Consider the following 15,943-nt stretch of genomic DNA (forward strand, 5'->3'; position numbering starts at 1 on the left):
CCTCTGCTAGCTCCCCCCTTCTTCCCCTCCCCAACCAGCCCTGGGCTCCCCGTCCTTGCTGGCTTGGGAGAGGGTACCTATGTTGAATTCTTCATTCTCCGTGACGACTTCGGCGTTGGGGAGGATGGTGGGAGGAGGGCATTTGGTGAGTGGATAAGCTGAGAAGATAAAAGCAGACAAGTCAGGGCAACATTGATCATTCTTAGAGCACATAGCGTTTCAATTATCCCATTCTTCAGCCCCTCATTTGTCACTCTTTCACAAAACCGATACTCATGAGTATTTGTCTGTATATAGAGTGAGTTTAGCCAAGGTGTATTTTGCTGACCTTCTGTAATTCTTACTGAAATTAATAATAAAGGAGGAAGGATCTAAGAAGAAGCCAGGGACACAGTCACCAGCACGCAACGTGAGAGGGGAGTATTTGCTGAGCTCCTCTGCTGTATCAAGGTGCTTTCTCAGGCAGCCCCTCTAACGCCCTCAACAGCTGATCATGCTGGGAGGTGTTTTTAGTCAACTCATGAGCAAGTAAGATTCAGAAAGGTGAGGCTACTTCCCCAGAGTCACATAGGAATTTAAGCAGCATAGGCAGGATTTGAATCCAGGGCTGGCCACTCCTAGATCCCGTATTCTTCCCGCTACTCTACATACCATGCGTGGCCTCTCTGAGTACCCAGTACAGTCCACGGACCCTTCTGCTCTTTGACCAGAAACATCTGGCTTCCCATATCCCTGTGGGCAGAGACTGGATGGAGCTTGAGAACAGGTGTTATTGTGGCAAAACTCAGTGTGGGTTCATAACTTGGCTTTCACTGCCTGGCGTGTAGTGAGGCGCTATACAAGTATTAACTGCTGTTACCTTTATTATTATTACTATTCTCAAAATCACCCCAACCCCTGCTATGTTCCTTTTTTTTGAAAATATAAATGTAATATTTTACATGGTCATTCAAGAAAATCTGAGGTTTTCTTTGAAGACAGTGGCAAGAAAATCAAACTTGTCCATTGCCTTCTCTTGGAATGTTTATTCTCTGCATATATAAATATTTTTCTCTTACACAACTTTCTGTTGATCCTTGCACACTTACTATTACATTGCAAGAATTTTCCCATATAATTAAATTTCTTAAAAAATATGATTGAAATGACTCTATTGGATTAATTACGATTATTATTATTACTTTTTTCTTTAGCTAAGACCTGGCAGCCAACCCACTTCATTGCATTTAATCACCTGAAATTACTAGGACTTACTGAACAGATACTCTATTGTTAACCCTTTGGGTTTCCAAAGTTTGGAATTTAAAATAAAACCGGGATGAAATCTTTCTAACACATGCATCTTTTCTGATTATTTACTTTTTCTTTTTTTTTCAACTAGAAATGATTAAAATGCAGGACGATCTCCTGCTAATGTCAGTGATTCATGCCTGGAAATCAGATCTTCTGGGTCAAGATGCTAACTAGAAGTCTATTTCCCGTTATTTTAAGTGGGAAAATGCTATAATGTGTTATACATCAACCCCAAACCCTCACAAAGTAATTGAAACACCATAAAATACTGAAATTTATGCAATAAACCATTATGCTAGAAGTGAAATACCTAAAACATCACTTCACGATCATCCCAAAATTATGACTGTAGCAAAACAGAGGGTTTGAGCATGGCGGCACGGTACTATACCTTAAACGTTCAGTGCACTAAGCAAACTTCCTCTGCTTGAGACATGGCAAAATTCTAGGCAAGGATGAAATATGAAAGACTCAGGGACTGAGTTTAGCGCAGGCATTGGGTGGAAGAGCTAGCAGCATCTGAGACACACACCCCACTGTGGAAATGGGGGTTCCTTTCCACATGTCCACGTGGAAGTCTGACATTTCACCAACTGTAGCTGGAATGTAACTTGAGATTTTCCCACAGATAGATTTATTGAAACTGTATTATGTGTTGGGGATCTAACTATAAATTTCTTCTACAGACACGTTGGCTGAAAATGTCCTATTGAGAAATACACAAACTTTATGAAGTGTGGGCATTATAATGAAGAGGTGCTCTTGAGGGAGCCAAGGGGGTTTAACACTGATTTCACATAAACCAGGGAGGGCTGTGTCTGCACCCAAAGCGTGCGTGCCGCCATTTTGTTGAAATTGTTCCAATTGACACTGTCAACAAAACCACTGCTTCTCCAGCACTGGGTGCCCCCATTCTTCTTTCACCCAATTCATTTGATGATTACCTATTGAGGGCTCAGCCTGGGTCAGGCATTGTGTCAGGTGCTCAGGATGCAATAAATGATACCAATACCACCCACGGAACATAGAGCCCATTGGGGGAGATAGCGATCAGTTTTGATCTTTGTCAGCTCATAAACAAAAAGTAGAATTAATTTTCTTTTAATTGGCACTTGATGGCTAATTAGGTTGAACTTTAAAAAATATTTTAGTGGGCTGCATTTCTCTTTTTAACTATCTATTCATGTCCTTTGCCTTTATTGTTCTTACAAATCTGACGAACTCTATGAATATCCAATATTGACCTTAGCCTGTTAATTCTATTTTCACAGTTTATTATTTTCTTAGTTTTATTTATGGCAGTCATTTGATTTGTAGACGTGTTTACTTTTTATTTAGCCAACTCTCATTTTCCTTAATCGGAGTTTAAAAAAATTTTATTACCTTCCATTCTCAGTCTCATACTTACCTTTGAGACTTCTAAGGTATACTAAACTTTTCCAGAAAACACATCAAGCAAATAAAATGGCTTAAACAGAGGCTAGGTATTTTATATATTTATGATTACTATTTTGATTTGGGTTATTTTCCATTACATTTCAAAATTATGTTTTCAAGCCTGGGTGTGGTGGCTCATGCCTGTAATCCTAGCACTTGGGAGGCCAAGGCAGGTGGATTGCTTGAGATCATGAGCTCAAGACCAGCCTGAGCAAGAGTGAGACCCTGTCTCTAAAAAATAGCCAGGTGTTGTGCTGAGCACCTGTAGTCCCAGCTACTTGGGAGGCTGAGACAAAAGGATCACTTGAGCCCAAGAATTTGAGGTTGCTGTGAGCTCTGACACAATGGCACTCTACCAAGGCTGACAAAGTAAGACTCTGTCTTAAAATAAAATAAAATAAAATAAAATAATGTTTTCAAAAACTTACAAATTTCTGCTTCATGCAGAAAATCTATGGATGCTGAATAACAACAGGATAAAAATTCCTGAAATCTCACCATTGAGGCATAAGCATTGTTAACATTTTGCTGTCTGACCTTTGATCTTTTACAGACATGGCCCCTACCCCCAAACACAAACATACTCTTTCAACACCGCTGAAAGAGTATCTACCATGTTATTGCTATAGAATTCAAGAGCAGGGGACATTAGAGACTGACACCTACATTTTGTTTAGTGCCTACCCTCCTTCTTCCCCTTGCCAGAGAGGCCCCCCTACAGATGAGTCAAATTCTAGTACATGTAAACCTGTTAGCTGGTGGGTGGGCGAAGTCACTGCTTTATATTAAGCAGCAGTCAGGTCAGTAGTAGCCACAGTGGGGGGCATATTGTACTGTGTCTTAGGCATGTTCTTACTCAGGCTGATGGGTGTGTTCAACTGGCCCTTCATCTGAAGCTTATATATATTTTTTTGTGGTTTTACTTCGCTCATTTTTTAGACAGAGTCCCACTCTGTTGCCTAGGCTGGAGTGCAATGATATCATCATAGTTCACTGCAGCCTCAACTCCTGGGCTTAAGTGATGGCTCCATTCATTTTTTTTTTTTTTTTTTAAGATAGGGTCTTGCTAGCTGCTTGGGCTAGTTTTGAAGTTCTGGCCTCAAGCAATCTTCCCACCTTGGCCTCCCCAAGTGCTAGGATTACAGGTCCATTTGAAAATAAAAAAAAATTCAGATTAATATATGGATACAAACAATTAAGCTACATTGTTTGTGTTTGTTAGGTAAAACCCAGATTGTAATTGAGCCCTTCATCCAGGAGGCGTGCTGTATAGTCCTACATTTTAAAGCCAAAATCAGCTTAGGAAAACATGTAGGTTTCCACAATTGATTTAAACTTACCAACTGGAAGAGTGAGGGTTCTGCTTCTGAGTTTGGAGTCCAGGCCCAGCTAATCTTAAAATCCCTTCCTTGACTTTTGTTCTTTGTATATATCTCCTTCTCAAGAGCCTCACAAGGACAGGCGACTATAGTCTAGGGTAGGAGACCATCATCATTGCATTTTCTGGTTGTATCGATACTGTCACCTGGGGCTTAAAAATCATCTCTTTTTGGACTGAACACTATAACCTAAACATTTCCCTAAATCAATGAATTATATTCTATCTGAATGATTTGGAATGACTAAATTTTCCCTTCTCTCTTTAAGAGTACTTATAAAAATTCATATACCCAACCTCCTGTTATCTTACATTTAGATAATTTCTAATTTCCCTGTTGTAAATAACACATCAAGAAACATCTTTATGCACAAGAAATATCTGTATGTAAATGTCTTTGCACAATTCCCAGAAGTAGGATTTCTGGGTCCTAGATGATGACATCAGTCAGGAACCTTTAATGCAAACAGCATCGACCAACTCAGGCTAGAATAAGAGACCCCAGGGCGGACCTGCAGACAGACAGCACAAAGGGGGATGACAAGGAGCTGAGTGGTCAGAAACCAAGGAAAATTTCCCCACGTCTCAGTCATTCTCTTTCCGCACATGGGATTGTTTCACTTCTTGGAAGTGAAGTCCACATGGAGGGGAGAAGGGAGAGAATCCATTGCACCTGGAATTATATTGTCTCTCTTTAGGAGAAGAGTCCAGGGAAAAGTAGAATCTTTTAAGTCTAATTTCAAGTTCCCAAGAGAGAACACCAGATGATCCCTGCTGGAGTCAGGTCTAGGTCCTCTGGTCCAAGCCACTGTGGCTGGGGCTCAGGGGTGTGTGTAGAGTGTCAAGTGGTACAAACATAGCTGCCCAGTGCCCTGGGAGGGGGCAGTTACGGGAGTCATCATGAGTGGTGTAGACATCACAAACTGTTTTGAATGTGTAGTTAATCCCCTTGCGTCAAGGCTTTGGTATGTAGTCTCAAGCTGCCTACCACCACGTGGGCATCTTCCTGCAACCTTTCCAACAGGATTATCACTAAACAGTTATCGTCCTATACTGGTAGACTCATGTTCCTGGCATTACTCACACTAGCTAAAGGTAGGAGCAACCCAAGTCCCCTTTGAGGAATAACAAAATGTGGCATTCGCGCAGGGGAATATCATTCAGCTTTAAAGAGGAAGGAACGTGCTACCACATGGATGAAACTTGAAGCCAATATTTCGCTTAATGAAATAAGGCAGTTACAAAAAGACAAATATCATGTGGTTCCAATTATATGAGGTACCTAGATTGGCCAAATTCATAGAGATAGAATGGTGGCTGTAGGGGGTTGGGGGGAGGGGTTAGTAGCAAAATTGTGGTTTAATGGGTACAGAGTTTCAGTTTTGTAAGATTAAAAAGTTCTGGCTATGGATTGGATGGTGGTGATGGTGGCCCAACAATGTGAGTGTACTTAATACCACTGAAATGTACACCTAAAAATGGTTGCGATGGTAAATTGTATGTTAGGTGTATTTTACCATAGTTAAAAATAAAAGAAACTAAAAATTATTATTATAGGTTATAGCATTTTCTGGTATAAAATAATTCACTTTCTCCATCTGATGTTTCTTGCTTTGAATCCCCTGTTTTTCTTTGATTGTTACTATTGTTTGTGGCTGCCTAACTTATCACTGGCCATTCTTTGACTTTTAAACTATGTCGCTTTGGCTTAGATTCCTGGTATAAAAAAATACAGTTAAATATGGTTTAGCCTAATCTAAGAGTCTTTGCTTTTTTAAATAGTGAATTAAACTTTGATAAATTTGCATCTTTCATTATAGTGGAATGATTTTATTTTACAGCTTTGTTTTATTTTAGTTATTTATTTATTTTAAAAAAACCATATTTTTTATTAAATCATAGCTGTTATAATAATGCAATCATGGGGTTCAATGTGCTGGTTTCATATACAATTTGAACTATTTTCATCAAACTGGTTAACATAGCCTTCATGGCATTTTCTTAGTTATTGTGTTAAGACATTTATATTCTACACCTAGGAAATTTCACATGTACCATAGGTGTGTCCCACCAATTACCCTCCCTCCACCCATCCTCCCCCTCCCCTCCCCTCTCTCTCCCCTTTCCCCTTCTTCTTGGGCTTTATTTTATTTTGTGTTTCCTGTATCTTTGCTTCTAACGAGTTTTCTTTGTTTCCTACCTGTTATATTTGAATTACGTTTCACCAGCTTTTCTATTTAGTGATTTAGAAGTGTTATCCCCTATTTGAAATGTATTAGCGACCATAATATATGCTTGAAACCTGTACTTCTCTAATTATCAAATTCAACAATTGAGTAACACATATTGATTGTACCTTCACGAAAGATAAGGACATTCTCCTGTCCTTCCATCTACTTGGGTAATGTGTTAACATAAAATTATTATTTGTAGAGAATTGTTGTATTTGTATTTTGCTTTGAATTTAGATTTTCCATTATTATCGAAGTCTGTGCTTAGTTTGTATCAGCGTTTCCCACTTATATCTTTTCTTTCATTTGTCTCTATTTTTAGCCAGTGGTGCATCCCTCTCTGGGTGGTTACATTCTGGAGAAATAGTTCTGACTGAGGCTAGGGTGGCACAATTTTAGGCTCTAATCCCGCACACACCTAACTCTTGATTTTTCTTCCCCTTAAACACCCACGGGAATGCCTCCTTCATTTTCTGTAATCTAGAGCCCCAGATTAGTTGAGAATTGTCTGATTTGTGTTCCTTTGAAGTTAACTTTCTTAGCCTGGGTCCTATATGGATTTCCTTTTATAAATTGAAACAATTACTGGGCTGGTGTACAGTGACCCCTTTTATTCTATATACGTGGGTTCTTCTTTGAGACAGTGTCTCACTCTGTCACCCTGGGTAGAATGCTGTGGCCGTGGTAGCTCACAATAACCTCAAACTCTTGGGCTCAAGTGATCTCCTTGCCTCAGCCTCCCAAGTAGCTGTGACTTCAGGCGCCTGCCACAGCACCTGGCTAGTTTTCTATTTTTAGTAGAGATGGGGTCTCACTCTTGCTCAGGCGGAGCTCAGGCAATCCACCGACCTTGACTCCCAGAGTGCTAGGATTACAGGTGTGAGCCATCGTGCTGGCCTGATTAGGTTTTTGATATTATTGGCCCTCTCTGTTTCCCTTCTTCCGCAGGTGTAGGACTGAATGTTTGTTTCTGTAAGTGCTCACAGGATGTAATAACACTGTGTCATTATGCCAGCACTGATACTGAAGAGCTGAAAGAACTGGGCTCTGTTCTCAATCCTGTCCACACAGTTTGGGGCAGGTACCTGAGCCTTCCGTTGGCCCCACTTCCTTATTTGTAAAATGGGCATTAGAATATCTGCCTAACTGTGTCACAGAATTCTCCAGGTCACAAACTCCAAGCCTTTTACAGGTGAAGAAACTGAAGTCTCCAATGGGGATGAGACCTGCACAAGGTCATATGCAACTGACCCAAGGTGGAGCCAGGAATAAAATCGGGCTTTCCTGATTTTCCATTCAAATATATATAATGCTCTATAAGTTATAAACACATATATCATTCCATAGATGTGCACAAGCCCACAGAAAACTTTCCATAAGTTTTTCTATGCAGTTCCACTATAATAAATATGAGGAAATATCTAGGTCCCTGACTTTGAACTCTGGAATAAATCAGGCTGCCAATAAGAACAAACCCATGTTCTTTCTACCTGGAATCACTACAATTTCATCTGTGCATGAAAACACATAACTTCGTGAGAGGTCAGCCAAGGCTTTGGATTATTTTGGAGAGGGAGAACCTTCTAGAACAGTGACTTTCAACCAGTGTGCCATGAGAGGATCTTAGGTGTGCTGTGAAAAATTTTAAAGTTCATTAATAAAGTTATTTTCAAAAGAAGTTCAAAGCACAGTAAGTATATTCCTTTTTTACTCTTTTTTTTCGGCAACATGATTTAAGCACACCCCAGAAGTTTAACTGTAGGTTCAAGGATGCCATGAGATTAAAAAAAAAAGAAGGTTGGAAAAACACTGCTCTAGAAGGAGCAAAGGGAGAAACTGGGGTGCAGGTAAGTGCACAGTGACTGTGTCATTTGAATGAATGGCCCTCACAGAACGTGAGTTATCCGAGCTCTGTGCTGGGAGTACTCACATATGGTAATACATTTGATTCTCGTCACCCTGGGGACCCTGAGGCTCAGGGAGGCTATACAACTCACTTAGAGTCACACGACTGGCCCCCTCCACCAGGCTGGGCTTCCATACTGACCGGAGAAGGCCAAGGCAAAGATGCTCCCTGTGGCTGCGTCACGGTGGAACTTGAGCAGGACCTGATTGGATGAGCTGTGCAACGCCTTCTTGGCCAAGGTCCGGGTGAAGACCCCAAGCCGTGGAGCTGTCTGCTGTGGCCCATCCCTGCATGTAGGAAAGAAAGCCCTGCCATGTCACCAGTCACTGCGGCTGCCTGCTATACCTGGTGCCATCAGTGACCTTAAGAGAGAACTGGAGTGGATGGCTGTGACTCTTCTTATACCCAACACTTTTCCTCCAGGGGCATAAACATCTCTCTTGAACCTGTCCTGATTCAGTATCCCCATGCAGTTGATAGAATGGGTGAAGTTCACGCTGACTCCTCATTCGTCTGATTCTTTGCTAGCCCAGTTGCTTTACAGGGCAGTGCAGACACCATGCCAGGCTGTGTGTCTCTGGGACAGGGCCAAGGAGCTGCTGCAGGAATCTCCTGCCACTGCTAGCCCCACTAGCCCCACTTCCTTGTCCCCCGGGCAAAGAGATATCCCCATATTGCCTTTCTGGGCCAAGGGTTTCTCCCCAGGAACCTTATCTAGTCCCTCCCATTTGTCTTTAGCCATTGCTTGGAAACTGAGCTAAAATTAACCCAGGGCAATCAATCTGGTTACAGTTATCCAGCCCTGGGAATTTTGGAAGACAATCCCACTATCCCTTGACAATTCCCAGAATGGCAGTAACCTCCAAACAAAAGGAATAAAATTATATCTTTGTCCACAGACCCAGTGGTTTGGGGAAAAAACTTTCCAGGAAACTGTACTTATTAAATAATAATTTGTATTCCCATTTTCAAACTAACTCAAGTTCTATTACACATAACTATGTAACTCAGATCTTAGTTGTCCAATGCAGGAACCATTAGTCATGTGTCTATTTACATCCAAATTAATTAAAATTAAATCAAATTTACAAAGTATCTCTAGTCACATCCAAGTGCTCTGTAGCCACATGGAGCTGGTGGCCACCACACTGAACTGCACAGGCACAGAACATTCCCATCACTGCAGAAAGTTCTGTTGGACAGTATTGGCTCAAACATAAGATGACCAGAAAAATCCCCCTGAAACCTCCATTAGTCTGAGTAGCTTATCCCTGGTCCAAGCAGAATGTTGGTCTGAATTCTGGAAATGCTGAGAAAAGTCTCTATGTCCATGGCCTGCACCCATTCACATATCCACTGGTACTTTCTCTGGTCTAAGTAGGACCATAGGTTGGGAGCCACTGCCTTCCTGTTCCTCTCCCTTTAAGGAATTGTAACAGCTAACTAATTGAAGCTGAGCCTCACTCCACCATGTTTGTTTGAAACCCAGGAGGCTAATACTGACATTTAAAACCACTCAGCTCTTAGTTTTCTCAAACAACAGGTAACTGATAAGTAACCCAGTTCAGAGCCCCTGGCACCCAGCGGCCCTACCAGACAGTGATGAAATCTCCGGAGGGCTCTGTCTGTAGCAGAGTGAGATTGAGGCGGACGCCATGGCCAACAGGCACAGTGATCAGCCAGACACAGTCCTGGGAGCTGGAGTAGGGGCTGGGGAAGCCCGGGGAGTACACAGTGCCATTGGATGAGGTGACATTGCCGCCACAGGGGACTGCCGGGGAGGAAACACAAACACACAGATGAGTACACAAACACCACCCCACCTGAGAGTGCAGATGACTTCCGAGTCAACTCCCAGCTCCCTGCACAAACCATCCTGGCATGGAGATGGTTTGGGGGACAGGAGTCTGGGCTGGGGATGGCCATGCCTGGCTCTGGCCATCAGTCCCAACACACCACAGCCCTGTGGTTCAGCCCTGGTTGCAGCTCTGTCTCTTTCTCATGGAAGAGACCTGCCAAGAAGGAAGGTCACACTGACGTTGTCCCTCTCTCTACTCAGGAATGGGAGGAGGCAGATGTTAGGGTTAGGGTTGCAGTGTTTTTGCAGAAAGAGCTAAGAAACTAGAAAAATATGTTTCTGTCTCTTAAGATTTGCTCTTTTTAGAGTCATCTGCAGGAGTCCCAGCTCTTGTGAAACAGATGAGAAGTTCCATTTTACTATGGAAGAAACCAAAGCTCAGAGAGGCAGAATGGTTAGGGATGGAGCCTAGGCGGATCTGCCAGGAACTCTCTCCCGGATCACTGCCCTTGCCAAACCTTCCCCTTTCAAGACCAATTCCTGCCTTTCCTCCTGGAAAATGCTGGGCTGCCAGGAAGAAAAAGGAAGGAAAGTGGAACTAAAGTGTATAGATGAAGGTGGAGGCAGCACAACTTCCCTGTCCTCTCCCATCCTCAATGTGGTTAAGGAAGACCCAAGGAAGTGCCACCTCTAGTGCCCTGATATAATCAGCTCAGGTCTCTCCAGAGACATGTGGGAGGGAGAGTATGGCAGGTGGGGGAGGGGACAGGTGAAGAGGAGGTAAGAGAGCACTTAGAAAGAGGATTCATTCCCTCCTCCCTTCAGGAAATGCCATGATTAACTCTCCCTCTCTGCCCTCAGCTCACCACTGGGCCCTTGCGCCCTCCTGTGGAGCCTTCCCCTTCCCGTCCACTGGGGGCATCTAGACCATCAGCCTGGATCTTCCCAAATTTCCAGGTTCTCCCTGAGCTCTGCCACCAAGATAGACCAAAGTATGCCTGGACCTCGAGCTTTGGTGGCCCCATAAAACAGCAGGTGGGATGTGGGGCTGCTCTGGACCCATCTCCAGGACCAGCCCAGGAAGGATGACCCAGGATGAGGGAGGGACATACCTTCACACCTGGGCAGGGGGTGATCCCAATTCCGGTTGGTGCCATGTTGACATGTGAGGATGGGGTGGCCAATCAGTTGATATCCTGGGAGGCACTCGAAGGTCACTGACTGTCCAACATTGTAGCCAGCACCCCTCACGATGCCATTGGCAAAAGGTTCTGGGTCTGGGCACTCTTGAAGTTCATAGGCTGGAAAAGATTGGGGGAGAAAAGTTACTTTATTCTCTGTGGGTATTTTCTTCCCAACTGGGAGACAAGAGTAGCAGAGAATTATCAGAGTGGTGAAGCACCAAGTCTTAGACCCAGCCAGATCTTGGTTATTTACCAGTTGTTGGTTTGGGGTAAGTTATTCAACTGCTCTATGCCTCCACTTTCTTACTTATAACATGGCTCCTGTAAGGACTAAGTAGGATGAGATAGGCACAGCACTGACACATGGTGAATACTCAATAAAGATTATTTGTTATCAGTATTTCCTTGGGAAATGAGGCTTAAGGAAGACATCATTAGACTGAACCACTGTTCACTGAGCACCGCTCAGGGCCACGCATAGGTCCACCTCTTTTCAATGCTGCTTATCTCATAGAACCTTTACAACAAGGGTCAAGATCACAGACAAAGAAAGCAGTGAAGGTTGGATGTGAGTGGGATCTTTCCAAGTTGGAGAGATCAGAATCCACTGGAAAGGAATAAATCTGGTGGGAATGGGCTAAATTTGTGGCAAGGAGTAAAACTTTTCAGGAGGAAGAGCTGGGCTACAGGAATGCATGACTGTCAAGTCCCCAGAAAGAGCAGGGAAGCCGCTTCCATGAGAATGGGTGGTGATGACTCAACAGCAGATGTCTTAGGAGAGCTGAGGCCCTCCCATCAGAGAAGGGCTGCTGAGGGATTCACTGAGCTAAGCCTTCCATTAATTGGGTCCACAGGACACAGCACAGCCTTCGTGGCAATCATGGGGCTCACTTTGCACAGGAAATCAGCAGTGGAAGAGATGGAATGTTCTGACAGCGGAAACTTTTAGTGGAAACAGTAGAGACTGAAGGAATGTTTCATAAAAGTGGCTGCATTTATCAGACATAATAACAATATAAATAATGATGATCTTGAAGGTAACAGTCAACAATGATGGTGGTTATGTTATGCACTTCCATTCAGTATCATACGGGGAGGTCCCAGTGGGAGGAATGGGGCAGGTTTCCCTGGGAAGTCATCAAGGTGACTGGGGTGTGTCAACAATCCTGATCCACCCCATAGTAGTGTGTGTGTGTGTGTGTGTGTGTGTGTGTGTGAGGCTGGTCAGCTGTAGGAAAAGCAAGGACGGCCCTGGTGGCAGAGGGGGTCTGGTTGATTTGGCAATGGAAGTGTTAAGGAGACTTCAGGTAGGAGACTAAATGGGGAGAGTGGGGTCTTCAAAGGAAGCCTCTGTGGGGACTGTGTGGACCCAAAGGTGTTGAGTAGCTACTCGTGTGTGGGGAGCCAGAGGCAGCTTTGACAAGAGCATCTAGGCTTTTGTAGGAAGTGTCTTCCTATAAACGGATCCTTTCTTCCATTCGAAGGATCTTGGCTTTTTACAAAGACAGAAACTCCAGTGATAGTACCTGGATACCGAGAAAAATCCCAGAGCTTGTTTCCCTAGAAGAAGCTTCAAAAGGAGAGGGAAAGGGAGAGGTTGAGTCTAGAGGGGAGAAACAGACCCTAAGAGGAGGAATCATGTACTTTTCAGAGGAAGAGCAGCTGGGTTTGTCCCTGGGACACACTTTGACAGGGGAGATGCACTTCCAGGCAAGGCGACATCATTAGATGGACACGACTTCAAAGGATTCATAATGATGATGCCTAACAGTTTGGAACAACTATACATCATCTTAGTCATTCTGCTAGGCTCCATATAAACACAACCCTCCTGAGAAATTTTAATGGGATGCGTTAGGCTTGTCAGACTGGGAGGCCGGTAGGAATACCTTACACTGTTACTAAAAATTTTCTGGGAATATTTTAGCTGAAGAAGAGATAAGAAAACCTTGGCATAAGGAAGTGCAATGTGCTCCTTCAAAGGAGTTTTGAAAAAGGCTAAAGAGTCAGACTTCTAAAAGAAGTTGCAGGACCACAGAGAGCTGGGCCTATTACATAGCCTCCATGGGGAAAAATGGCTCCTTCATGAACGGGGGCATTTCCAAAGAGGGAAAACCCAGGAGGAGTGAGGCAGAGCTGCTTTTCAGGGTGTAGTTCCATAGGAGCGAGGAAGGTATAAATGGAGAATGTGGGTTTTGGGGTCGGGGAGAGGTATTTCGGCCTGTCACAAGTTGGGAGGCCTCAGTGGGAGCAGGTGGGTCCCTGGCACCAGAAACAACCTATTTCTAGAGGCTGGGATCAGCTCAAACAAGAAGCCTTCGGGGAAGTGGAGCTGAAGGGAGTGACCTGATGCCAGGATTGGTTCAGACTGTGGCTGGGGTGGACTTGAGGGGGACATCTGGAGGAGGGTCCTGTTAGCGAAGTCCTAGTAAACTTAAGACACGGGGGTGGGGGAGCCTTGGTGTAAGGTGATAAATCTGTCCCTAATGGGAGCACTGACCACTTGGGACCAAGTTCCTCCTGTGACGGACCGCAGCCATTTGATGTGACAGGATCTACTGACAAGTAAGCCCCTCCCACCTGATAGGCACAGACCCTCTTGGTAAGGCCGGCCTGTGTGACAAACCCACACACAGCTCCCCTGGGAGTGGCAGCTTCATTTCCTTTGTCTGAGTGTGAGCTCAGCTCCTCCTGAGGCTCTCCCTGAGGTGACCAGCCCAGCCACACCACTGACATATTCCCTGAGATGGGCCCAAGCTCTCTGAGGAAGAGACCCCGGAGCGAACTGGCCCAACTGTGCCCACCTGGTGGGATATGCTTTTAAGGCTTTCCTTAAGGGACAAACCCAGTCCTAGCTCAGAATTCCTCTCTGACAAAGGTGGAGTTCCATGCCCTATTATTCCCAGAATGAAAAAGCCAACTCTCAAAATATTGCATAAATGTGGTACTATTTATATAGAAAACATAGCCGAAAAATTTTGTAAAACATTACATATTTTTGACAGGTACAAAAAACATATGTATGTCAAGGCATAGGAAAAGCTCTGGAAAGGTCACATCAAAACAGCCATGATTAATCCTGGGGAATTATCACGGATTTAGAGGTGGCAGACAAAGAGAGCTTTGGCCTTACTTGTTTTAATTTCTTTTATTTTTAAAGATAGGATCTCACAAGGTTGGGGCTCAAAGGATCCTCCTGCCTTAAACTCCCAAGTAGCTAGGAATACAGGTATGTACCACTGTGCCTGGCTAATTAAAAAAAAAATTTTTGTTTTTGTAGTGACAGGGTCTCACTTTGTTTCCCAAGCTGGTTTTGAACTCCTGGCTTCAAGTAATCGTTTTGCCTTAGCCACCCAAGGTGCGGAATTATAGGTAGGAGCCACTGCACCCAGTCTGTTTTAATTTTTTTTACAATCATGTATTAATATTGGGAAAAAGTCTAAAAATCTGAAACAAATTTGAAGAATCTGGGAAGGGATTTAGAACAAATGGTTCAGGAAGTCACAACAGGGAAGCCTCTGGCAGAGAAAATATGGATTGCCTGGTACAGCTGCACAGGTTGGGCACAGTCTCCATATACCCACAGGGGACGGAAGGCCCATCACACAGGGCAAGCCTGAGTTGGAGTGGATGGGGATTGTTCCGGAGAAAGTGCTGGGAGGAATGGGGCTGTCACAGGATTCCACTTCAGGAAGGCAGAGCCACAGCAGGTGTGGTTGGGCCCCACACAGGAAACTCTGTCTTGCTGTGCGAGGCTCAGCGGGTGCTGGCAGGACTGTAAGTAGAACCCTCTACCCTGTCATAGAAAGAGCTTTGCTCTCAGTAATCAGGCCTCATCTCCAGGGAAGGACCCAGAGGGAGTAACTCAGTTCATCAGGCCCTTGGGGAAGTGCCTGGCTGGGCATACCAAGGGGATTTCCTTTTGCCCAGGGAAAGCTCTTGACCATCAGATCTGGATAGAGATAGAACCTCTGAGGGTGCTGTTGGCCCTCCAACTCTGGAAAAGGCTATGAGAGAACTGAGCTGTCACACAGGGGCCAGAGGCATCTGCCAAGGAAAGGAAGTCTCTGTAGACAGGCCTGCCGCCAGCCCCATCCCTTCTGGCTTCTGTCTCTCCCACATGGAAGGCTGGGAAGATGGGCCATGGGGGGTCAGGGATGGGGATGGGCAGAGGCACTAACATGGAACTCCTTGTCCTTACCCTGATACTCCAGCTTGAATCCTGGCCGGTTCTGGGAGTGGTCACTGTGGAAATACACGGTGGTCTCGTGGGACGTGGATAGCAGGGAGCTGGGAAGCTCGCTGCCACTGAATCTGCCCATCATGCGGCTGGTCTCATAGGGGCCGTTCCGGATTTCTATGAAGTCGTGGTTGGGCTCGGTGGAGAAGTTCAGGAACTGGATGTGCGCTCCTGGGAGCAAGACAGAGGCAGACAGTGCCCAAAGCAACACAGTCCCTCTCAAGGGTGCTGCTTCATGAAAGCATCTCCTGTCTTCCCACGACTTCCTACTGCCCCCTTCCCACCCACTCAATTCTGTGCTCCCAGAACATACTTTGGGAATTGCTGGTCCAGCCAAGTCTCTTGTTCTCAGACAGGATTGATCTTAAGAGTACATTAATTCAAAAGTAAAGGCATCAGCCATTTCGGAGCTCCACTGGAGTCTATTTTATTTTATTAAAAACAAAGTTCAGGATCAGCACTTGTTTTAATTTGTG

General features: G+C 44.4%; 1 protein-coding gene across 1 annotated transcript in view; it reads right to left on the reverse strand.

The window, feature by feature from the left end:
• The window catches only part of CSMD2 (CUB and Sushi multiple domains 2), a 575,968-nt gene that overhangs the window by 63,802 nt on the left and 496,223 nt on the right, over positions 1 to 15,943 (reverse strand). The window contains exons 41-45 of the mRNA XM_012812368.1: positions 15,429 to 15,638; positions 11,156 to 11,344; positions 9,839 to 10,016; positions 8,387 to 8,532; positions 78 to 158 (exon numbers count right to left, since the gene is read on the reverse strand). Of these exons, the coding sequence (XP_012667822.1) occupies positions 78 to 158; positions 8,387 to 8,532; positions 9,839 to 10,016; positions 11,156 to 11,344; positions 15,429 to 15,638 (804 nt within the window). The remainder of the gene's footprint in view (positions 1 to 77; positions 159 to 8,386; positions 8,533 to 9,838; positions 10,017 to 11,155; positions 11,345 to 15,428; positions 15,639 to 15,943) is intronic.

Source organism: Otolemur garnettii, unplaced genomic scaffold (assembly GCF_000181295.1).
Source record: "Otolemur garnettii isolate 467f Iridium unplaced genomic scaffold, OtoGar3 scaffold00204, whole genome shotgun sequence".
NCBI lineage: Eukaryota > Metazoa > Chordata > Mammalia > Primates > Galagidae > Otolemur > Otolemur garnettii.